The sequence below is a fragment of the Populus nigra genome, chromosome 17 (genome assembly GCF_951802175.1).
Source record: "Populus nigra chromosome 17, ddPopNigr1.1, whole genome shotgun sequence".
NCBI classification, from domain to species: Eukaryota; Viridiplantae; Streptophyta; class Magnoliopsida; order Malpighiales; family Salicaceae; genus Populus; species Populus nigra.
The window spans coordinates 6910772-6936089 of record NC_084868.1 but is presented as its reverse complement, the minus strand read 5'-3'; the positions used below and the strand labels follow the sequence as shown (position 1 = coordinate 6936089).

Sequence of the window (25318 nt, the reverse complement as noted above, 5' to 3'; positions counted from 1 at the left end):
AATAAAGAGAGTCAAAACCATTATAATCAATTAGTGATCTAAATAAAATAAAAATGATAAATAGTATGAATAAAGAAATTAATGACAAAAAAAAATAAAATCTCTCATAACAAAACTTTCTAATAAAGAAAAAATTACATAATGGTAGGAAGTACACAAAAACATGGTGACAATTTGGTTGTTTACAATGAACCACTTTTGGGTTGCCAGTTAATTAGCATAAACTAGTAATTAACTAACATAAATCCAATAATAAAATAAACCTTTAAAAAATATCTAATGTGCTAGAAAAAAAACCAAATTAAAAATAATTATTCAATATTAAATAAATAAAATAGGATAATAAAACAAAATCTTAATGTTAAAATTCTTTCATATAGTCTGAATCTCTAATTTTCACATATTTTTGACATATTTTAGTCTTGATTTTAAATATATCGTTTTCTCTTGTCTGGATGAATTATTAGGTCTACCACCATATATGGTTGGAAATCTTGAGATGTTTTGTTTCCAGCCCAAGTTGAATTGTAGCAAAATTCCACTTGCAGCTCCAAATATATGTCAAAACAGTACACGAAGATCTAGTTTGTCAGATTTGACAAGATTTATCTAGTAACTTTAATCCTATAAAATAATATGTATTCAAATTCCATTTGACCTGAAAATTTACCACAATATAGTTTCATGTGTTTAGTATTTCCCAGAAAAATTGATCCGATGTACAGTTTGAGAGATATATTTTAAGGCCAAATTTATCTCTTGACTTGGTTGATATCATAAATATAATAAACTTATAAAATCAGACGAAGTTTATCTATTCAAGACTAATTTTGCACTAGTCAAGTCTGATTTTTACTGGTTTTTTAGTTTTTAGTTTAATTTTACATATTAGATACATGTTGATATGATTTTACAAGTCAATTTATAATTTTAACAACAATGATTTGGGTGTTTCAAGTTTTACCAATGAAGCTCTGTATATCAAATATCGTTTGCCTTGACCTGTAATATGCTATACAAAAGATGTGTTGCATTCAACCAAACAAGACTTCACGGCCTTGTTTGGCTACAGCTCCGGCATGATGCATGGATCAACAAAGTAGTTATACTCCTCTTTGGAAAATTTTAATAACTTCGAAATTATGAAAATCCCAATAACGGATATGTTGGAAAATTATGAAATTATAAACAAAGTACTTTGAAAGACGCTGCAAATGTCAGTAAATACGTACGCTGGAATTTGAAAAGGACGTCTAAGCTGGGAAATGAAATCTCTCTCATGGGAGCAAGGGGAGGAGAGTCTTTTTTGTTTATATTGTTCATTACAGAACTCTACAGCAATACAGGTAATGTACACAGTGATAGATTTTGAGTCATTGACTAAATACAGAGGCACCAAACTCAATCTATAGTATACAGTTATGAAGGTGAAGGACTTCTATCTTTAGCTCATTGCTTCCTACCCTTTCCCCTTGGCTAAGCTTGCCTCTGACAGGGAACCTCTGCTGTCTGTATCGGGCATTCCAAGAATAAAAATCCCTTGACTTTGTATGTACTCGTCTCTTTCTTTAGCATTCTCATACAAAAGGAGGAATTATGAGCCCAAATCAAAGATATTGTTTTTAAACTAGAATATATTATTATATGTTTCTAAGAACGGAACTAGCCCAAGAATTATCAGGTTCAAGGAAAAAACTTCGATGTTTGGAGGCTGCCCGAGCCAGAAGCCAAGGGTGAAGCACGATTAATTGTTAGGAGAAACAAACTTTGCTGCTTAGAATTTGTCTGTTCCTAGTTTCATCATGTTTCCTCAAAATCACATTTAAGATTCACATGAAATTGTAACTGATGATTGAATAGATTAGCAACTTTAACATGGAACCCACATTAAATTAACGACAAATCTACCTTACCAGGAGAATTCTTGTTTGTTTCTTAAATATCATACATATAGCATAAATTATATATAAAAAAATTACTTGAAAGTTTCTATAATCATGTTGGATAGATCTAGTGTTGTTTTGAGATTTATTACTTGAAAATTTAATCTTTTTCAGCTTTGAATAATTATTTAAAAGCTCTTATTACAAACCACAAGTCGTCTAATTATCTAGTCCCCAACGATAACCCACACAAACCCTATAAATCCCTATTTAGAATAGAGAGATTGCTATATTTAGAGTACTAGCTCTAATTCTGTGTTTTTGTAGTTTTTTTGTTGACAACAACTATAAAAAATAAGAGGCATAACTTACTATTTATAGGAAAATCTGAAAACCCCTATAAATTGGTAAAATATCAATTTACTCCCTGAATAATATTCATATATTAATTAAGAATAATTTTTGAAATTAATTCAATCAAGTCCTTACTTGATTTTTCTAAGTCTGAAAATATAATCATTGTATTAATTATATTATAGTCATTAATTTTTAAAATATATTTTAATCAAGTCATACTTAATTAAATCATCTCAATTTAATTTTTGACTAATAATTTTTAATGTATGTGACCCATTAGGTTCCTAATATGTTGGCCCAAATATAAATTATAATTATAATTAAATAGAATTAAATAAATTACACAAATTAATTTATTATCAATTAAATAATTAATTAATTTATATTTGAAGATCATGTACATCATCTAGTAACATGTCATGATCCCCCAAATATTAGAAAAATTATTAGTAGTTTGACTTAACATTTCAGTGACTAAATTCTCAGTATTATTAATATCCTTTCATTAATAATATTCTGATTTTACATTAAAGCATGTAGTATGTGTCATTTTAAATCATGTTTATTCTCTACATAATAGTCATTTGATCGTTTGAATAAGATTTGAGACTATTTTCATATCTCATTCCACCTTGGCCGATGATTTCTCAATCAATACTATTTAAAAACAGATAAAACATTTTTCTTAATTCACCTAGGGTGATGAATCATCTCCTAGTCACTCAAATACCTTTAAATAATTCATGTTATATCCAATGTCTGCCATTTCGTTACCTCGATTAAAATAACATGTAACTGGATCAAAGCATAACATTCTATATATAAGATGACTTAATTATCTCAAGTCTAAGGATCACTTACATAACCATCATATTAGGCTTTCCATAGATATAGATGATCTCTCCATATAAAATTCTCCTGCGAGTCAGTTTAGTATACATGTCTTATAACAAACACCTAGATATTAATTCTATATATCCCTTATATCTCAGTTTATGAGAACAACTGCTTCGTTTCATAAAAAAAAATAACATAATATGTATTGGTCTTTACGACTCTAATAAATGTTCAACATTTAAGAGAGCATCGACTAAAAACATTTTATGAACAATACTTTGATACAATGAAAATCTCATAATTATAACAACTTTATAATTTTCTTTGCAAAACATTTTTATCCTATGAACTTTATCTTTACTCTAAATTCATTAATCTAATATTATATCAATATTAAAGATAAATTATACCTTTATTAATAATAAATATATATTTACATGAATATAATAATATCAAGTATAACCAACAGATTAACTATAAATTTTATTAAACTAACAATTCTAACATAGCATCAAATGCCATCAACCTCTCTTTGACATACTGATTGATCACACAAAAACATTCAGGTTTTGTCTAACTAAATGACCTGAACTTCTGGTTTCATCATCCGAGAAACTAAAACAAGCATTTCTGTTGTTTAAAGAACTATTCAGATGAGTGAGGATTATGTAAGTTATTTCTGAATTTCTGAGAGACAGTACAACGGTAATCACGTACTCAAGCTGTGTTGTAAAATTTGCAAGATAGAATTCATGAATATTGTCAGAAATTTCCAGCTAATATATTTCCACAATATAAGAATTATGTTGTAATGTTTGAAAAATTGAAACCATCTCGAGCAGCTATAGGAAAATTTATCCATGTACAAGTTGGAATCGAAATCTCTGGAGCATCATACAAGAAAAAGAGTGCAACAGAAGAACTCTGTTACTCTAGACTCTACTTACAAATTTCTTATTGGGAAGCCAGGGACCAGAAGTTCAAGAGAAAGGACGGCATCATGGCAAAACAGCTGATATAAGCCATAGCAGTAGCAGTTTGAAATCTAGCACAGTGGTTCACAGAACATTTATCAAGATCATTGTCAATGAGAACTGTGATGCCAGCAGATGCACATGCAGCAGCAAACGTAAGGGTGGATATGATCTGCACTCGAAGGAAACCCATTTTCAAGAAGTGAGTGGCAGATGGATGTGAAGCAAGCACTTGTAAGCAAACTAGATGCAAGTAACTAAATTTTCAATCCTGAGAAGAGATGATGCATTGATGATCCGGAAAGCAAAATCAATATTGATTAAATCATCTCAGTTCATAATCAAACAAGGTACACAATTTACAAAAGTTTAGAGTAGAAACAATTAGGAAAATAACTTTACCATTCCTTATATTTTGATCTGATTCTTAAATAAGTGACTGAACTTCCCATTTCAGTTTTAATTCCTCCAATTGTACCCTTCTCTTCTACAGACCCTGTCACATCTTTTAGACAAAAATTCTTCTTTGGCCTTGCCCCTTATTTCTCTTCAATATCATAATTTATATTTTTATTATTCCATCATCAACATATTGATCATCAATGACACTATTGATTCACACAAACACATGTGAATATTATCAAGACATGCATCGAAAGACTTGTTTGAATTAGAGATTACCACTGATACTGTTTAGCCAAAACAAAACAGATGACTGAAGCGCTCAGGGAGAAATTTAAAAAGAGGAGTCAGAGGTGATACCAGATCACCACCTCTAATACAATGATTGTAGGAATCATAAGGGCTTGCGTTTCTTAATATAAATAAAATATAGAACACTTTGAGGAGTATTCAAACCATTGTTGTTACAAAAAGCACTGTCTAGACACTCCCCATCCCAAAGACTACTACACTAAATGAATTAAATCTCAAAACTCAAGCAATCCGCAGGCATCTTTGAGTGTTTCTTGTGAAGAGAAAATCCAAATATATATCAAGAAAACACTTGGATCTCAGATGCTAGAATTTTGTGTGGTGGAGAGTGATTATGGTATTTGGTAGACTCATATGTTGGTTGCTTGGAAAGATGTGTTCTGTGAACCAAGATTGTTGGCTGTGTATATTAAGGAGGATGGGAGAGGCATTTTCATCAACAAAATGAACAGTTTCATTAAGCTTAACAGAACACAAACATAAACAGCCCTTTGTAGATATATATGTGAGAACTCCACAAGTAAAATCCAAAGTTCAGATGATAACAGTATGCACCTCAAACATCTTTCCCCAAAATGATCTAGCTAGGGGGTCCTTTCCTTAAAATAGAAAAAACAAGACTGTATTATCTCTCTCAAGTCTCAAGAAATCATGAACAGTCAAAAGGTCACACAAGATTGACTATGAACTGCAGATAAGTCTCGTAGAATGAGCCTGCTAATTTATGCTCAGAGTTTCAAGAGTAAGTGTGACTGATGAGAACAATTAAGCAATAATTATAGTCGAGAATCACACAAGATTGACTATGACTAACTACTCCTTTTCTTCCCTTTGCTTGAAATACAACTCGACTTCGATAAATCAATTAAGCAATAATTATAGTCGAAGGAATTTCATCCCTTGGTAATCATAAGATATGATCAAAACATACATAATTTGGATTGTATGATATCACTGTGCCAAGGTTAAGCCATCATTCAGCCGGAGGAAATTATACACATGGCTTAACTAAGAACCGATAGATATACAGAGGCTTGAGATTAGTATTATATCCGGTTAAACAAAATAACTGTTGGAAACCAAACCAACATTAAACTGGTTTGTCCTAGAAATGTCACCATATCAAGACACAACCCCAGATGCTCATTTAAAATGTGGTCATCTCATCATCAACTTCAGAGTAATCCCACAATGATCATCCATTAGCATCAATCACAAGAAGTAATTTATTAGTTTATTCACATAACATACATAAAGAGGTAATGCAAACTCATATTGTGCTGTTTAATTCATAAGGAAAAATCTTATCTTACCCCATCTCCAATGGTAAACAGACGAAAAATGATTTGTTTTCGCAAGCTCCGTCTCACCAAAAGGGCATAAATATCAACAACAGCCATGGACAGACTCCATAGGATTTGCACACTGACAGCACTAACAAGGTAACTGATGCAGCAAAATATTCATGTCAAATTAACTCTACATTTCGCTTATTTCAAGCAATTTAACTCAATTTTAGATGTAGGAAATCAATTCTGCCCGTTATTCTATAAAAACTGAAGAAAAGGATAAAAGGGTACTTTTCAAAAAAGATTACCGAAAGGCAGTGACAGAACGGAAATCAGAGGTGGTGGCCATGACACAGATAGAAACAAGACCAAACACGAACTGGGTTAGTCTCAGAGAGAGGCTACCACGGGTTCCAGGCATCCCTTGAACGTCCTTCATTCTCACTCTGATCAACGCATTCTGTGGGCCATCGGTCAATGGTGGGGCCTCCACTGGATGCACCGTTGGCCTGCTCACACTACTCATCTTATTTTTTTTACAAATAATTACTCGATCATTTCTTTATATACACCATAACTTTTTTTTGAAAAAAAAAAAAAACGAAATTGGGTTCAATTGTTAGTTGAAAGAAGATTTTAATCTCTTGTGTTTTCGAAAAAACAAAGAAGATATTATGATTGAGAAGGGAAAGAGAGTGGGAGTGATGAGTTTTTGGGAGTTTTCTTTTCTTTTGATGGGGAGGAGACTGGAAAGAGTTGATTTGTCTGTCGATTGCCCGTTCTCAAGCCAATGTCCAGCTGCTGTTTTGAGGTTACCTTTGCATCTGGACCGTTAATGATAATGATAATAAGATTACGTGGACTGACTTTGACGGTGAATCGTCGAGGCGAGCCTAGTGCTGGAAGGGAGACGACAGGATGACCTTTTCTGTTACATTAAGAAAAACAACAAGAACTTGCACTCACCGTTATTACTCATTAGTCATTACTTGTCGAATAGTTCATGCCTTCACATGGGTTGGGTTGGGTTGGGTTTGCTAAAAACTTTTTTTTTTTTCTTTTTTCTTTTTTCTTTTCTTTTTTCTTTTGGCAAAAATGACCTTCTTAAGGTTATTTTGAATCAAAGTATGAATAATTCGCTGCCAAAACAACTAAAATACCTACAAAATAATGTTGTTATGGAATCTTGGGACTATATGAAGTCTCAGCTATTTTAGATTAGAGATTGAAGCCTTATTAAATTGTTTTTTAATTGTCTCACATGTGTTGCGTTGAATTCGTGGCATGTTAGGGAAAATAAATAGGATAAGAAATTTTTTTCATTTATCAGTGGAAAGAGAGAATAGAAGTCATCACCTAGTATTTTGGTCACTACAAACTCTAACTGATCTCAGAGATCGGGCACGACTATTGGTTGCGTAAAGAAGATGTATTAACACCTATAATACACTTTATTTAAGGTAAGCTGCATTGTTTAATTATTTGATATAAACGAATGTATTGTCGTGTTTTCTAATTGTTAGTATGTCTAAAGTTTAAAAAATATTTTTCTCAGTAAGAAGACCCTTATCTTATTTGATAAAAACCTAATCATTCTAATGTCAAATAAAAAAGAACTACCTTTTATTTAATATCGAGAATACGTCTTACATATAAGTTCGTAATCTCATAAAGTAAAAGAAAACAATTTTTTTTTGTATTTTTAAAATATGGACCTGGTTCTCATGACTTTAATAAACTGGTTATTAAAGCTCAAAATGCATGCTAATACATATGCTTTTTTTAATTTTTTTATGAAAATACAATATGAATTTTTTATATTTTTGAGAGACTTCACTGAATGCATGAAAACAAGACATTTGTTTTGTTGTTTTTCTATATTTTTTTGCAACATTTTAGAGAAAACTGAGTATTTTAATATCATATTTGTATCTTTACAGTGTAAAAATACAAACCAATATTAAGCAAAATTGATAGAAAAATACGCGAGAAAAATCACAATTTTTTAACAAGGATTTTTTGGATTTTTTATTTAATATATAATATAATATTATATATTATTATAATTATATAATAAAATATATTAGGATGGGCCCGATCCAATTACATGGGCTGAGACCACCTTGGTTGGGTCGAGGTCAACCCAACAGATCCTCTTTTTTCAAGGGGACTAGGCTAGACCAGGCCCAACCATTTTGGTTTGGGTTGGCATTGGTCCAACCTGGGAACAATAAAGAAGAAAGACGAAGAAGAGGAAGGAGAAGGGAGGCTAATTTGTTGGTGGCTCACGGTGGTGCTGGTGAGGCGGCGACTACGAAGAACGGTATTGGTTCACGATGGTACTGTTACTAATGGCGGGAGAGAGAGAGAGAGAGAGGTTGTTTTTCTTCTCTTCTTCTCTGTTTTTTTTTCTTATATTGTGTTTCCTTTTCTTTTCTTTCTTGTTCCTCTCTGTTTTTTTTTCTATTTTTCTCATCTGTTTTCCCTTGTTTTTCCTTTCTTTTTCTTTCTCTGTTTTCCCCTGTTTTTTTTTCTTTCTTTCTTTTTTCTCTTCTGTTTCATTTTTTTTTCCTTTGCTCTCTGTTTTTTCTCCTTTTTTTTCCTTTCTTTTTGTTTCTCTATTTTCCCTTGTTTCTTTCTTTCTTTTTTCTCTTCTGTTTCGTTCTTTTTTTCCTTTGCTCTCTGTTTTTTTCCTTTCTTTTTTCATCTTTTTGTTCGTATTCTCATCCCTCCTCACCTCTAGGTGAGGGGTATTTATAAGGGGCAGGGGGGAGAGAGTTATCCTACCCCTATCCAATCGTACCGAAAGGGTAAGGTGGCTGGGCGGCCACTAAGCAGCTGCCTCATGGCTGCCCATAGGGTTTGTCCCCTCTATTTTTCATCATGGTGGTAGGCCATGAGAGGGGTGTGGGTTGTGTTAGGTTTTTGGGTTTTTTTTTTTTTTTAGGGGGGGGGGCCATTGTAAAGGAGGGGAAGAAAACCTTCTTCCCTAATTCCCAATCAAACTTTAATATTTATGCAATTAAACCCCTGATTTGACCAAATTAACTCTTAAAAATTATAATTCGACCCTTAACCTTTAATTTCTTCCAATTAAAGCCCGAATTGACTTAAAAAATAAATTTTTATTGCAATTAAACCCTCCATAAATTCAATTAGACCTTCAACAAAATCTAATTGGGTCCTTAAACATCCAATTTTGAATTTCTCTTTCTTAAATTTAATTTTTTTTTTGGCAACATAGCCTTTATCAGTCAAAAATATATTATCAAATTTCAAATTTTATATTTTTTAATCTCTTTAACCAATATTTGACCATTTTATGGGTGCTCTAGTGTCATTGTCTCACTGATATTTTTTTTTTCTTTCGATAATTTTTTGTATTTTCTTTTTTTCTCTCTTTTATGTGGAGGAGTGGGGACCCCCAAAAATGATTAACAACATTTATTACAAAGAAATTTGTAGATTTAAAGAGGAAGAAAATGATCTCTTGTATTGGGGTTTTATAGAGCTATATAGGCATATTCCAAGCAGGGGCAAAATGATCCATACGCTTTCCATTTACAGTTTTGAAATACTTGGATACAATAAACCATTGCAAAGCTACCACCATCTTGATTACGTGGGCTTTGCATAATTGAAAACAATAATTAACCTAATTTTTAGGGTGACATGTGTTTAAAGAGCATGACTACATGTGTTAAGCCAAAATAAACAAATTGAGGGGAGTATTGGTCCATTAAAGCACCACTAAACCCAAGTTGAGAGTTGTTTAAGTCTAGTTTGGCCCATTTTAGCAAAAAACAAAATCTCCACCATAAACCACTCATTAAAACATGTGATAAACCGTTCTAAACTCATGAAATCACTACCATTTTAGCTTTTATTCATTCCAATTTCCTTTGTGACATTATATACCACTGTTTTTGGGAGGGGGGTTCAAAGACTTTTTTGGGAGTTTTCTACTATTAATACTTTATTTTTTCATTCATCAAAATCACAATCTTGTGAGGTTAAATAACCTTTTTCATTTTATTTTTAAGTATGATGAACTTGGCTAGGATTACAACAAGATTCATGGTTACCTTGAGTAGAGAAACTTGAAATTTATTGATGAACTTGACTAGGATTACAACGGGATTCATTTTAATTTTTTCATTCACCAACTCATCTCTCCCTAACAATAACCCACCAAGTCTAAGCTTTATCTGATAGTAACTAGGTAGCACAACATACACATAATCCTGTTGGTATAGTTATAAAATCAATAGATCATTCCACTCTCCACAACTAACACCTGACTATCTCAACATCCTCCTCTCCTAAAAAAGGTTCATAACCCAACTCTCTCAAACTCTTCACCTAGCATACCAATACAACCACACTATCTCTAAGAACTGTGTCAGATGATTCTAGCATCCCCGTCATTAGTGCTTTAAAAATTTGAGTCCAATACGTAGGGTTAGGATACAGTCGGGGTGCTTTTGTAGGCACCTCCAGTGATGGTCTTCCCAACTGCTCCTCTCTAACTAGAACCTCAAGATGCGGTATCTTGGTCTATACTGATGTTGCACCGTCTCAGAGTCCTATTGACTCCCTCTACTCAACTTGTATTAGTATGGCAGGTGCATGAGAAGTGGTGTTTGCTAAGGGGTCTTCCTTTTAATTTCTTAATGTAACAATATCTTAATCTCTCTGCCTTGTTAAAGATGGATCAGTCCTAGTTCCCTGCCTAGTATGCACCATCCTGCATACGTTCAACATTAAACATTCAACAATATATGTGTAAGTCTACTGAACAAAGCTAGTACTCTGATACCAACTGTAACATTCTCATATAATTTTATCATTTAATATTTAAATATAAAACCTGCATATATGTCAAGGAATATTTTTTTTACAATATAAATGTCAATTTTGATTCAATAAAAATTTTGGCAAAGTTTTCCTTATAAATTGATACCAAGATATCTACCTTTTCAATTCTCATTCTCCATGTCAAATTATTCATTCTCAATTCTGATCCAACCATCCTAGTTCATGTCCCATATGACTTCATCCATAATTGTCCATTATCTTAACAATTCAATGACACATTTCAAACATAATTTGAAATATAACTAAATATTTGAATCTAATATTATTACACATTATAACATTACATGCCTTAAACTACTATACTACTAGTTCTAATTATATAACCAAAAGATTAGGACATGTCTTTTACAATTTCTAATCGCTACTACTTCGGTCGGGAATGTGATGAACCTGTAATTAAATATTTAATTCTTTAAATTAAATTACAATATTCAATGCGTACCTGTGTTATTAATTTCTACAATTTCCAATAATATATTTGGCGATCCAATTAATTTCATTACTTCGATAATCCCTCTCGGTTGCCTATCAAACTGGCAATTCATCTGATTGTCATTCATTCGGTAACCCCTCAGGGTTACCAATAATTCTGATAATCCATCTCAATTATCATTAATCTAGTAACCCCTTATGGTTACCAATAATTTCAGCAATCCATCCGATTGTTATTAATCCAATAACCTCTCACAATTCCCAATAATTCCTATCCTTTTGACTTCATATATATATATATATATATATATATGAAATACACATCCAACAATAACATACTCTAAAGCTACAATTATAAACATAACTTTTAAAATTTAAAAAAGGTGAAAGACACCTACCTCCTGCTCGTGATGATACGACTTTTCTTGATTGAGCTCCTATCCTAGCAACCTCCCCTGTAACAATAGAATTTCCCACTCATTATACCTTATTTATAAGCCCAATATGCCTAATTTCAAGGCACAATAAATTTTGTTTTCATATAATCATCTCATCAAATAATCTGAATACTTACTAGCTGTATTTTTCAAAATACCAAATATTCCATTTCATTATCAATCCATATACACTATTTCTCTCACAATTCTAGTAAATTTCAAAACATCATCAACATGTTTACGTTAACAAAATCAACATGATTTCACTAGATATTCATGTAAATTTTCTATAGTTAGTGCATCATTCATCTTATACTAATTCACTCACAATGTCTTTATATACCATTTATATAAAATGTTTTTCTATTTTTTCCCTACCATGATTGACCCCTTTTCCTTTAAAAACCATAATTTCTACTTCAATTTTTGTTTCTTGATTTACACATGTACACATTAAAAAACACACTATATCATTTAACCCCTAATTTCTTCTTTCATGGTCGGCCATGCCTAATCAAACACAAGCATGAATTTTTGTCAAATTTTGTTATAATTTTATTAGTGTCAACTATATACAAACCAATAACCTAATTCAAACTAATTTTTCAAAAACCTCAATTCATTCTTACCAAGCCCTAAGGACAACTTAAAAATTTCAACTGAATTTATCTACTTCTCATGTAATCTTGTTAAAATTAGTAGAGAATGTCTTACCATGTACTTGTACAAGCTTCAAATGTGTTCTAAAAGGATTCCTAGAATTCCCTTCCTTTCCCTCTTGTTTGCTCGGCCCTCCCTCCTCCTTTCTTTACCTCCTCTTACTTGATTTCTTCTTAATTTAGTGTTTAGCACACTTAATTTCTACTAATCTTCAAGCTTTTCTCTTAAATTTTCACTTTTTCCCAAAGTTTTCCTTTGTATTTTCTAGAGTTCTCTCTTCCTCTTTATTTCTATGGTGGTCGGCCAAGCATCTACACACACATCACAATTTGTTAAATTCCCTTTATGTCCACTCTTGAATCTTTAATTTTTCCAGGTAAATTGTTTTTTGTTCAGAAAGTTTGTTTTCACCAAATTTTGACCAGGTGAATTCGAAATTCATTCAACTCTATTTCCATGTTTTTCTTTCCTATTAATTTATTTTTATTTGGATCTTATTTGCTATCTGGACTTTTTTATTATTATTTTTAGGTATTTTTTTTTACATTCATTTTTTAAAAAAAATCCTTTCACAATAATTTTATTTAATTTTTTTTATCAATATTCATTCCCACGAGGTAAATATTCATTCTCAACATTTAACTTATTATTTATTTTCTTAATTTTATAAGTTTCTTCATGGGGGTTTACACACATTATAGACTTTATTCTTCTTAATAAGACATGCATAAATCAAATGAACTATAGCTCTATAATAATTGCATTTATTTTTAGAGTCATATGATTGTTTAGTTTTAATAAAATAACTATTTAAATACTTTTGGTTCTTTTTTGGTTGGTAACCTAAACCTCTTTTGTTAAACACACATCTTTGGCTTAAAAACATAGTTTCTAGAATTTTGAAGCCTTATGTAAATTTAGCTAAGGTTGTGTTTAACTTGTTTACCTTTTTTTTTAAGGATTTGGTGTATTTATTTCTATTTTATACCTTTAATACTCGGGGATATACTTTACAATTTATTTTTATATCCCAAATATTAAAGTCTAATAATTTCTAACATTTTATTTTTTTCAATTTATTTAATTTAATATTGGAAATATGTATTACATTGTAAAATTCCTGCCCAAATATTAATTAAATAAATTGATGTGTATATTGAAATTTTAGTCAAATCTTAATGGATAATCACAAACTTGTAATGATACCAATTAATTGATTTTTGTATTTTTTAAAATATGATAAAAATATAATTTTTATTTATTGTTTTTTTTATATAAAATATGCATGAAAAGTTTTAGAATTTGACCATATGCATGCAAATAAAAACATATTTTGTGTATTTCTTAAATAAGGATTTTTATTTTTATTTTTCTTAAATCTTGAAGAAAAGTAAATATTTTTAGTACTAATTTAGTATCTTATATTATAGTGTAGGTTTACTTCAAATATTAAATGAAATGAATAAAAAAAATATAAGGGATCCACATAAAAAATATTTTTTTTCTTTGATAAATTCTAGTCTTGCCAAACATAGCCTTAAGCTCCTAAAGGTTCAACCTAGTAACGTGAACTGGGCTACCAAAACCGGTGTAGGCCTTGTCACAAGAGAAAAAACATTGGGCGACTCTGAAGAAAGTCGTGGCGTTGGTGGAAAAACAACGGGTTATGGGAACATTCAGCCCACTCATCTTGAGAAAAAGCTTTGGGGAGCCTAAACCATAAACAGAAGGCCTAGGCAGGATCTATTTCTAGGAGATCAAACTAAAATGTTAAAAAAAAACAAAAAAAAAACCCAGCATCCTTCATATTCTCCAGTAACAAAGGCATTTTTCCCTCCAACAAAAATTAATCTCAGGCATCACTCTTAACAAAATCTTTGCGTAAAAAAAGAACACTAACGTTAAACAACAAGACTGGAGAAAAGGATGCAACCTTGGTCTTCATGGACCAACAGAATAGATATTAGAGAATAATATAAATCATATCCTAAGACCTCACCTAACAGTTTAAACTATTAGGTTGAGATGGTTCTTTGATATGGTATTATTCGAATCTCACCATCCTTATATATTTGATAAAAATTAAGCACAAGGTAATGTGGGCATGTGTAAGTTTCAAGCCCAAAGAGCTTTCATTTGAGGGGGTGTATTAGAGAATAATATAAATCATATCATAAGACCTGACCTAACAATAGGCATGTATATTCATTATTCCACTCTTTCAAAGATCATTAAATGCTAACGTGAGAATGGAAGAAAAGCATTAACAGAGGAAGGAACTACACTCCTTGATGTTTTTTAGAAAACAGTTCTGTTTTAGTCTTCTGTCTCCACACATGCCATTGTATCAACACAGTATATGACTCATTAGAACCTTCAACGTTATCATGTGAATGCAGTGACCAATATACCAACGAATTTTCCTCCCATAGCTCGCATCTTTACTTATAACAAAACAGAGAAAAACATATAAAGATATGTATAAGATTTGGAATGCAAAGAAAGGAGGAAACTTTTATACCTATCATGACCTGTTGCCTCGACAGAAATCAAATGCTGGTGGAAAGAAAATAAGATTCGCAAACGTCTCAGGATCTCTCATCTTCGATGGCTTAATGATTTTTGATAACTTTTCACCTTCAGAGTATATGAAAATGAAATACCCCTCTGCTCTAGACCTTTTACTGCCAACGTCATATCAATTCCTTTTCTTTTTAAATCTGACAAGAGCAAGCACTGGGTTTATAGAGTTCTTAGAAGATTTTCTAGCCGTCGACCTATCACCATTTCATCTCCTCCCTTCATGCAATCATAGTACAAGGGCAACTGTCAATGATGGTCGATCGGTCGGGGTGTGATTTTAGCTCCTTGTAGTAGCACGTTCGATGCTGTAAAAGGGTTGTTATTTGCCTGGGTACGGATGCAGAGGACAGAGTGTGAGGGTTACGTTTTTGTCTTGTGTAGGGGAGGGATGAGGGAGGTTTAAATGAATAAAAAGGGCTGCCATTTTTGTTGTTTCCGGGGGAAAGGTTGACGACACTGCATTTGAAAACGGCGCCATTCCTCTTCGTTCTTTTTTTTAAAAAACAAAACGACATTGTATTAGAAAAAACGTGGTGATTTATTTAAATCAAAACTACATCGTTTTGCTGCTCCCAAATCGATTTAAACACCTTACTTCAGCTTTAGTTCCTACCCATTTGAAATTCTTTAATTAGGCTTATGATTATATCAAATTAATTTATCAAAATCTAATTAAGTTTTCAATCTTAATTTTTATACAAATTCATCTAAGATTTACTTAAGTTAACCTTGAATTTACATTGTCTTTTATATTTAGATCCTTCAAAGGTGAAATTAAGTTTCCAATATTGTCAGAGATCTAGTTTGGTTCCATCTCTAATTTATTCTTATAAATCCCACTTCAAATTGTTCTTGCCAACCAAGTTACTTTTCCTCCTATATTTGTTTTTCAACTTTCTTTTATATATATATATATATATATATATTTGTATATTTGTATTATTATTATTATTTAAAAAAAAATTATAATTTTGGGAACCTAAAATTAGGTTATAACATTTATCCTCTTTTTACAATATTTACGACAAAATGTCTCATAAAAAACTTTAGATAATAAGTTTGTAAAGGAAAAAAAGATGTGAAAAATTTTAAAAGTTAGGAGAAAAAAACTTCAAAGGGAATTTGTGGATTTACCAAATCAAAAAGTGGTTAATCCTTCTTAAAGTGATGAGATATCCAAATAATTTTTTAAACTATAAAAATACATTGAAAAAACCTGCGTAAACAATTCTTTTATAGAAAATAAAAATATTTAACTCATGGTGGAGCGCGAGTAACATAATTAATAACAACCATTCAAATTATTTTCAGATAATATTTTTAATATGTCTAGCTTTGCATGATGTCTTTTCTCCTTTTATTTTATTTGATCAATTTAATTTATATCTCATCTTTCAAGATTAAATATCTTGATCTACATCTGTCTCTTGATTTTTAAAGTTTTATTTTTAGATACCGTTAATAACTTTTTATATATTTATTCACACACATAGTTATTAATTTATTTGATCACATGTATATATAAAAATTTTCATTTAAATTTAATTTTTTAAAACTAAAAAAATACATAAAAAAACCTATATATATATATATTATAAAAAAATAAAAATATTTAACTCACAGTGTATTGGAGTCACGTAACCTGCTGTTACAGCCCTTCAATGTGGAAGGTAGTTGCCCCAAGCCCATGCACCCCATGCCCTTTTGCCGTGACTTGGATCCTTCAAGCCTGCCTTTTATGTTTATTAATTCATGTTTCATAACCGACAGTTTGTTGACTCTCAGTTCTTAAGCCGAGTAAAGCTTCGGGGGAAATACCGCTACTGCCCCCCACGCTTTTTGAATATCTTCTAGGTAGAAACCATGCCACATATGGTGGAAAATGGGTGCAGAAAACAAAGGTGATTAAGCTCAATATATAAAACAATGCTTTCGGTTTGGTTCCCTTTCCTCTTCCTTTGTGCTTTGACCAATTGTGCATGCTTTGACTAAACTAAGGGTAATACTAGACATCCACCCACTTATTAAATTGTGAAGATATATAAAACCAAAAACAAAAAATTAAATACCAAATATATAATATATAATTTTGCTACCAAAATGAGCCAGCAGCTGGCGTAATATACCTTGTCAACATGCTGAAAACTTCATCCTAGATCAAGTTCTCACAGCAAAATCTCACAATTTTCTTCATTTTGAGTCAACAAATTAACCTTATTATACTCGTCAAATTATGAGATTTGGATAGGGTTTAAGTGGCATGTCGTCATTATTGTTTTCTAATTACAAGATTCAGATTTTAGTTCTCTTAGTTAGTTCTTAAATACAAAGGAAGAGAGAAAAAAAAATACAGGGAAAACATTATTTCACTTCCAAAACAAACACGAGGCTGATAAAAAAGACTGATGCTGGTAGAAACAAACACCTCAATTAATAAAAATAATAAAAAAAAAAGAAAAACAGAGAAAGAAACAAAAGAGAAACGTTCATGAGACGGTATCGAAAATTCACACGATCCATCCAAGGATGATGTCACCGAGAGTGGCTTGTGTTCCGGATTTTGTTCTTTGTCGTTGACGATAGATTCAAATTATGGTCCTTGCTTTTCACCACCTTAATTAACCACCCCAGCTATAATTACGTGCGGCTATTAAATTATGCATTCAGGACTTTCAGGCTCTTGAATATTGCAGTGCAGCGACGTTGATGGCTTGTTGCCTCCTTCCACGGAAATGTTTTTGACATGACTCCTGAGCATATCGGAGGAAGGACGTCTTGGAAGTGTTTAATATTATTGTAATTAATAAGGATATTTACAGCTAATTGAAATGAAATATATATGAAGAATTTCCCATCTATTAATAAAAAATAAAAGATTTTTTCAGCTCCGTTTGATTGAAATTTCAGATTTTAACTGATCAGAAGATTTTGGATTTTTAATTCATGGAAGAGCTGAGGAGGAATTTTAGGAACGTAGAAAAAGAATCCATTTTGTATCTCGAGAACTTCTCTTGAAAAAGAAAAGATTGTTGTTTTTTTAGAATTAGAATTAGAATTTATTATCAAAGTCTCTTCTCTCAAGAGTTAAGACTCAACATTCAATGGCTCAAATTCTAGAAAAATAGACCTTAAGCTGTGGTGGAATGGTACTTGATGAAGCTAGAAAAACTTCTTTTCTACCTGGGTTTTTTTTTTTTTTCCATATAATACCAAGGGCAGATGAAGATGTAGTCTAAACAGTGTAAAATCCTCATCGATTGTGAAATAAATAATAATAATAAACTCTAAGGTTGAGTTTGGTTTGATCAAGGTTAAATCAAACCCGAGTGTGTTAATAGAATTTAGTTTAATCCTAATCAAATAAAGTCTATGTGGGTTAAACTAAGTATAAAATGGATCTGGTTGGGTTTAGTTTGATCAGGTCAAATCATGTTTCATATTTAATGCCAGTTAATCCAAACTTAAGAAAATCAATTCAAGTCTACAAATGAACTCGTTAAGTTTAGTTTAACTAGAATCAAAACAATCCTGATAAGATTAAACCTAATTTACAAGCATACTCGAAGTTGTATTATACTTTTTTTTCTTTGAAACTTGTGTTATTAGTACTATAATAGAGTAAAATGGAACTAATAAATTTTCTTATAGAACAAAAAGGGCGAAATTTCTAAAGATTTTCATCTTCTAATTTGTTATCAGCTCTATCTGAGTGTGGTAATCCAAGAATTAGAGAGAAAACAGATGAAGATTATATATAAGAATTCCACAAAAATGAGAAAAAAAAAAAAAACATATGGATACATAGATGCGGGGCTTGGAATCCTCGGCAGAACAGTCTTCTCATTGAAACGCGGCAACACACGCGATGCTCTTGCTTGCTGACGTTGCCCACACGTGAGTCTATGGAGTATTAATTGACCTTTTGAAAATAGTAATAATAGTAGGGGCCCACTGGCGTGGTCCCTTTCACTCCCACGTGTGGTGGATTAGGTTATAGACTTTGAAGGGAATGAAGTAAATGTATATTATTATTATTGTTGTTTTTTTTCCAGCTACTTGTTTTGTGTTCTGTTGCCCTCAGAAGGACAACAATTTGACTTCCTTTGGTGACATTAATTTATGTATGTTCTACAATCCCAATCCCAATGCTAATGCTAATTATATATATATTTATTAATTTCTAACAGCATCACCTAATATTTAGAGCTAATTCAATGTTCCCAAACCCCCCTGCCCTGCGCTTATGCAATATTAATATTATTTTTCCAAGACAAGAGATACTGCTAGGAATCAAGCATGCCTTCCCTTCTTGCAGCTTACCTTGCTGTTTCCATGTCCAGTTGCCACATAGCGGTTAGAAATTGTTTTTTGAAATATTTTGAATTTTTTTTATTTTTTTACTTTAAATTAATATGTTTTTTATGTTATCAGATCATTTTGATGTGCTAATATTAAAAATAATTTTTTAAAAATAAAAAATATTATTTTAATATATTTTGGAATGAAAAACACTTTAAAAAACAATCGCTACCACACTCTTTTGCTGTTGTTTTTCAAAATGATTTTCATTCAGAAATGTATTAAAATAATATTTTTTTTTTATTTTTTAAAAAATTATTTTTAAAAACAGACGGTGGTGCTTGACAGCGAATGTATGGGCATCATGAAACTGTGGAACATATCTCTGAAACATTAACCCGTGTTTGTTATTAAGCTGTGATTAGACACTTAACAACCTGCTTTTGTTTCGAGTCATCCACGCAACGAGGTGATTTTCTAAGATGGCTTTTGTTCTATCCATCCCCTTCCGGAGCTGAATCATAATTTGCTTCAAGGAAGAACCTTTTGCTTCTTTTTCTCAATTTCTTGCTGGCATGAAATCCCCATCCAAAATATGCTTCCTGGTCAAAGAGAGAACAGTCAGAGTACTTGATGCATGTTCTTCTTCCTGCTTAGCAGGATACTTCAATTTGTTTTTTGAGTGATTATTATATTTACTTTATAGCCATTGCTCAACTGTCAAAAACTCTGTACAAGGGCAGTAGCTCCAAGTTTGATGTCAAGAGATTGATTTGGTATTTCTTCCTTCCTTTTTTCTTAATCCAGTAACAGGGTCGCTTTCTTCAAGTCATGCAATATACAGAAAACAACATTGAAGCCCAAAAGAGAACGCTGGCAGTGCCTAATATTGGGCAACGTTTTCAGAAGGCATGATTCATTCCACCCAAAAACACCTTTGTTACAAGGACCATGTCCTTTTAAAGACTTGGATTCATAGCACTAGCAGGCCAAGAAAAAAAGAAAAAGGAAAACTGGTAAAGAAACCGTGCACAAAAAATACTGAATTCGACCATGACAAATTGGGAATGAAAGCCAGTTTTGAGATCTACATTTTCCTTCAGAAGAAGGAAGAGAAACAAGAATCTAGGAAACTTCAACTGAGAAATCCAAAAATTAGATCACAACACCTCCTCCCAGACTTCTTGAAGGGCACAAGGTCAGCACAGGAACCAAGGAGTACAATCAGCCAGCTGTACAATTTGAAACCAAAAGGTTTATTCCTTCCTCTACATTCCTCCTACATTATCACTGCCTGAATCTGTCACAATTGTCAGCCTCCTTGCTGTTTTTGAGAAGTTGCTGCAAGAAATGAACCAGCAACAATCATTCTTATGGGAATGTGCACGATTGCACTCACTAAGTGAAAAGGCCTCAGAACAAAATAACCAATAGAAGCTAAAAAGAAAACGAGTCACACCTGAATGGTTCCACGCCAATGTGTTTGGTAATACCATTATCATCACGGTAGAGCAGATTGCTAAATTTCTCAGAATTCCGTAGGCCAAACATGTCAGCCAGCTTTCTATACAATTCTTCATAAGACTCAAGCAATTGAAGGTCAAGGGTGCGACCTAAATCTTCTGATTCGAGGAAAACTTTGCAGTGACCAATCTCTAAGGACTGCTCACTCTTTCGGTGGTTGTTCTTATTCCATTGCAATCCTTCACGTGAGGAATGCTTTGATAGGCCTCGATGAGGAAGAGTGGACACAGATCCCTCAGAAAATTTTTCCATCTTATCTAATTTTCCTTCAAAACAACTATTTCTAGCAAGAACTGGCGAGCCAGTGTTATCAGAGCAGCTACGAGAGATATACTGCTCAGCAACTATTCGTTGACCAAAAAGTACAAGCTGAGGTATCTTCTTCACATCATGAGCTCTCTTTGAAGTCTGGGTAGAATGTGACATGGTCAGCTCACAAGAAACGCCTTCGCTCAAGATAGGCTTTTGAATGGATTGGATATTGGAGGCTTTTGTGAGTGAAGCAGTATGATCAAGCAATGGCGGGAAACCAGCCCGAAGTAGACCTGTATGCAGTTTATTGAGGTTGAGATCTGATAGTGGTAGACCATAGTGAGCATGCCTGGCTCCCTGCATGCCAGCAGGAATGTTGTTGGGTAGAAAACCAAAGGGATTGCTGGGCTGGAGGAGGTTGCCGGAAAATATCGGCATTGGAAATTGACCGTCGATGGGAAAATCCGGGTGCTGTGGAAGTCTCAACTTCTTCCTTGGTGATGAGAAGGGGGACAAATGGATGGCAGACATATGTGATGCCAATTCCACTAGCCACGGGCTAACACGTTTCACATTTTGAAGCAAATCAGGCTCATCCCATGTAACCTACAGCATACAAATAAAAAGTTCCTATTGATTAGTATCTGCAAAATGGAAATTCAGATATGGAAGTATCATGTGCATGATAACATAAAAATCATCCGTCCATTGATGTTAATTTAAAATACCAAGTGAAATATTCTTGAAAGTGTTCATACAACTCAAATCGAAAGACAGCAGTCTAGATAACTATCAACTTCAATAACATTACTTACACAAACCACAACGCAAACAAGTCTAGCACCAACATCTGGATGCATAAAACTGGTAGCCTTTTAAATTAATGCTCCTAAAACAGCCAAATCTTGCAGAGTACTCGAGCATGATGACATACTACCCATTAGTCCTTTCATTTGAGGTTTATCACAATATCAGTATGCTACCCAATTAGTCCTTTTGTTTTGTAAACTTGATATTTGTCTTAATGGCATAAGAATAAACATATGGAACTAGAGAAAACCCACATAGAAAAAGATATCAACTACAGAGGTCATGACAAGACTAGTTTTCTTAAAACTAGGATAAACTACTCTTTTTCAGTCGTCAAAATTACGTAGAGATGACAATACCTGGAGAAGTCTCCACGGTGAACCTGGCCAGCAAAGAGGATCAGCATCCTGAACAGAACAAACAGTTCCCATGAACCAACTAATCCGAGAAGAGTCCTCAGTTTCAAAGGCCATCTTGAACCGCATCCCTGAACACCACCGGATCTGCATTACTGTTTTTACCAAAGAGGCTTTCACAAAGAACTCGGGAGTGTTGGCTCGAGGATAGTAAACAGTCTCAAAAGGCAGTCCATTTGCAGCAAGAACAGCAGCTTGAATAACCGATTCAGCCCTCACTTTCCCTCGCCCCATCAAACTTTCATTTGACTTCGAACCATTGCCATTCCCCCTTCCATTCTTCATCATCTTATGTTCATCCTCCCTCGAGAACGCACCAAATCCCCCATAAGGCACTACAGGATTCCCAAGAGCCGGATTCCACAAGGACTCAGGTCCGCCACTGCTCGCCCTCTTAGCTCTTCGAACACCAACGCAAAGATCTCCATTCTCCGCCCTCAAAAACACAACAGAATCACCAGCAACAAGCTTCTTATGATTCACAAATGGGCTCCATCCAGTTGTCAAAAGATGCCTTCTCGGTGTCCCTCTATAGATATGCCTAAACTTCCATGTCTCACCGTGAACATCCTTAGCAAGAAGGGTCTGCACAGGCGGATCTGCTGTGTAATCCAATCGTGGAAAAATCATCTCAGCACAGTACCTTGGCACGGAGAAACCTCCACCATTGTTTGCATCAGATTGAGTCAATGTCTTGGCAAAAGAAACCGGCTTCTTATTGTCATGTGCGGTTTCCTTTTCACCATTAACTGCAACTTCTTGGTCATCCAAATCGATTTCATTAGAGTTAATTGGAATCAACCTAATTTTAGCAAAGACCTCGTCAGTTTCCGGGTCAGCCATGAATTTGATAGCTGAGACTCTGCATAGAGTATGAGAAGCACCTGGCAAGTTCCTGAAATCAACAGGCTCACACGCATGCTCGGCATGGCCTTGAGGGAAGTAGAAGACCTTAGAATTCACTGCCGGCATTTGGACCATGCCACCGGCACAGGCATGCCATAACTGAGAATCTAAGCACTTGTCAGCCTCCTCTTTCAAAATCTCTTTCGCTTCCATAAATGTTATCATCTCTTTAGTAGAAGCCACAAAAGTACAAAAGATCAAACAATCAGGGATTTCTGGATAAAATAAAAGAAAGTATAGTCCAATCAAGAGAACTAAAAAGTATAGTCCGACAAAGTTATTACCTCAAAAGGCATACACTATGATCAAAAAGCAGGAGAGTCAAAATTGGAAGAATCTTTATTTCTGCTACATAGAGAACAAGGAGTTTTTTCCTTGCTCACTGAGATACACGCTAAATTCTGATTCTCACAAGCAGCAGCTGTATCCAAAACTGCGATTTCAATTCCAAGAAAATCTCAATATCGTTGAAGAAACGAAGCTGCTCTACAGGTAAGGCTCCCTCATCTCTAAACCCCTTTTCTTTGCAACTCTTTCTGCTGTTGTTGAAACTAAGAAATCAAGCTCTTGTACAGCTTGTCCAAAACGATTGGATTGGCATAAAAACCACGGAAGTTTAGACTAAAAGTTGAGTTTCCAGACTTCAAAAAAAAAAAAAAAACTGTACCCCAACCCTGTTCTCTCCCCCACGGATTTTAGAAGCCGAAAGGAGAAGATATCAGTAACTAACGAAACACTCTCAGCGTATCCTCACAAGTCTTCTGCTAAATTTAGCAGAGAAAAAAAAAAGTCTTGAAGCAATCCCCCAACAAGAGTCAGTCGTCACAGATTCAACCAAGAAATCATGGCAGTAAAAGAAGCAGATAAAAAGGGTATCATCGAATAAGCAGAAAAGATTTTTTGAATCATGCAAGAGTCCAAAAAAAGACACAGACACTTGCTTTGAAAGAACAGGAAAAGGGCAAGTTTAACACGCACCCAATAAAGAAAAAAAGGCCGAAAGGAGTGGTAGCAGTAAAGTAATTGTAGTGGATATAGAAGTCCTTCATGTGTTTCTTTTTCCTATTCCATTGACCTTTTTCTTCGGATCTGAAGAGAACTCTGTGTATCCTCGGAAGGCAGGAAAACAACAGGGATCTTTAAGGAGCCTGTCCAATTTCCCTTTATTTTTTTAGTTTTGATCATTACATTAAAACATTTCTCCTTAAATCCCTTTCCATTATTCAATCCCAATATTGTTTTTGCTTTTAATTTTTTTTAAAATCAATATTTTCATATCCAACTATATTTATAAACAACCAGCAACTATGTTTATAAACATCCTAAATTAAAGTGATGATTTGTTGGTGGTTCCGTGATGCTTCCGCGAGTTTTAGGAGAGGAAGCCAAGACAGCGCTCAACTGGACACTGCAGACACTTAATTTAGTCCTTAACTTATAATTAAGTCCCAAATCTAAAATGAAGAGTAATTAACAATTTAATTAAATATACAGACATAAATACATCTGTTTTTTTTCCTACTGAAATAGATTTTTTTTTTCAATAAATGATTTAAAAATATTAAATTTAATTGGATGAATGGATTAGGATTGGATAAGAGAGTAATATAAAATAATCTTGGGATAATAAGAAAATAATTTAAATGCGGAATAGTTTTATTGATAAAATTTCAAATATGTGTCTTATATAAATTAATATTTTAGATAAATATTTTTAAAGATACTAGTTTTGATACTATCATTTTAAAATAAAAACACTAACATTACAAATAAATTTAATTATAGATGAACACTATACGCGGGCTAGATCATAGTCTAAAGTATCCATACTCAAATTACTAGAAATTTCATTGTTTATATAAAATAAAATTCGATCAAATTTGGACCGCTCTACACATTCCAGGGGCATGCAAGCAGTTAATATAGATATAAATTCAAAAGAAAACTAAGAAATACACAATTCCGATCTAAGTGGATCATTTGAGATGCCATAAAGGAAAAGTTAATATTAAAAAGAAAAAAGAAAAAGAAAAGAAAATACGAGAATACGGGCAATATGGAAAAAGA

At 33.0% G+C, this 25318-nt stretch overlaps 2 protein-coding genes across 3 annotated transcripts; both read right to left on the bottom strand.

The window, feature by feature from the left end:
- Positions 1–3836: 3836 nt before the first annotated feature.
- Positions 3837–7003, bottom strand: LOC133676927 (CASP-like protein 5A1). Of its 2 annotated transcripts, none has more exons than XM_062098737.1 (3): positions 6363–7003; positions 6079–6211; positions 3837–4122 (listed from the first exon to the last, which is right to left on the bottom strand). In XM_062098737.1, exons 1-3 carry the CDS (start codon positions 6578–6580, stop codon positions 4021–4023), a joined length of 453 nt encoding a protein of 150 aa, XP_061954721.1. In that variant the 5' UTR covers positions 6581–7003; the 3' UTR covers positions 3837–4020. The 2 variants fall into 2 exon arrangements, with proteins under 2 accessions (XP_061954721.1, XP_061954720.1); XM_062098736.1 differs by having other exon boundaries at positions 3837–4223; positions 6363–6995.
- A 13239-nt stretch (positions 7004–20242) lies between these two features.
- LOC133676714 (auxin response factor 18-like) lies at positions 20243–24459 on the bottom strand. Its single transcript, XM_062098438.1, has 4 exons — positions 23536–24459; positions 22289–23418; positions 20803–21725; positions 20243–20684 (listed from the first exon to the last, which is right to left on the bottom strand). The coding sequence occupies exons 2-4, from the start codon at positions 23414–23416 to the stop codon at positions 20612–20614; spliced, it is 2124 nt and encodes a 707-aa protein (XP_061954422.1). The 5' UTR covers positions 23417–23418; positions 23536–24459; the 3' UTR covers positions 20243–20611.
- Positions 24460–25318: the final 859 nt, after the last annotated feature.

Excerpts from the sequence above, each read along its gene's own strand:
- LOC133676927 (XM_062098736.1), bottom strand. The coding sequence starts at position 6,580 with ATGAGTAGTGTGAGCAGGCCAACGGTGCATCCAGTGGAGGCCCCACCA. Across the intron at positions 6,212-6,362 it reads CGTTCTGTCACTGCCTTTCG|TTACCTTGTTAGTGCTGTCA; the intron begins GTAATCTTTTTT and ends TTGCTGCATCAG. Across the intron at positions 4,224-6,078 it reads TGTTTACCATTGGAGATGGG|ATCATATCCACCCTTACGTT; the intron begins GTAAGATAAGAT and ends CTTCGAGTGCAG.
- LOC133676714 (XM_062098438.1), bottom strand. The coding sequence starts at position 23,416 with ATGATAACATTTATGGAAGCGAAAGAGATTTTGAAAGAGGAGGCTGAC. Across the intron at positions 21,726-22,288 it reads CACCGTGGAGACTTCTCCAG|GTTACATGGGATGAGCCTGA; the intron begins GTATTGTCATCT and ends TGTATGCTGTAG. Across the intron at positions 20,685-20,802 it reads ATTGGCGTGGAACCATTCAG|CAACTTCTCAAAAACAGCAA; the intron begins GTGTGACTCGTT and ends CATTTCTTGCAG.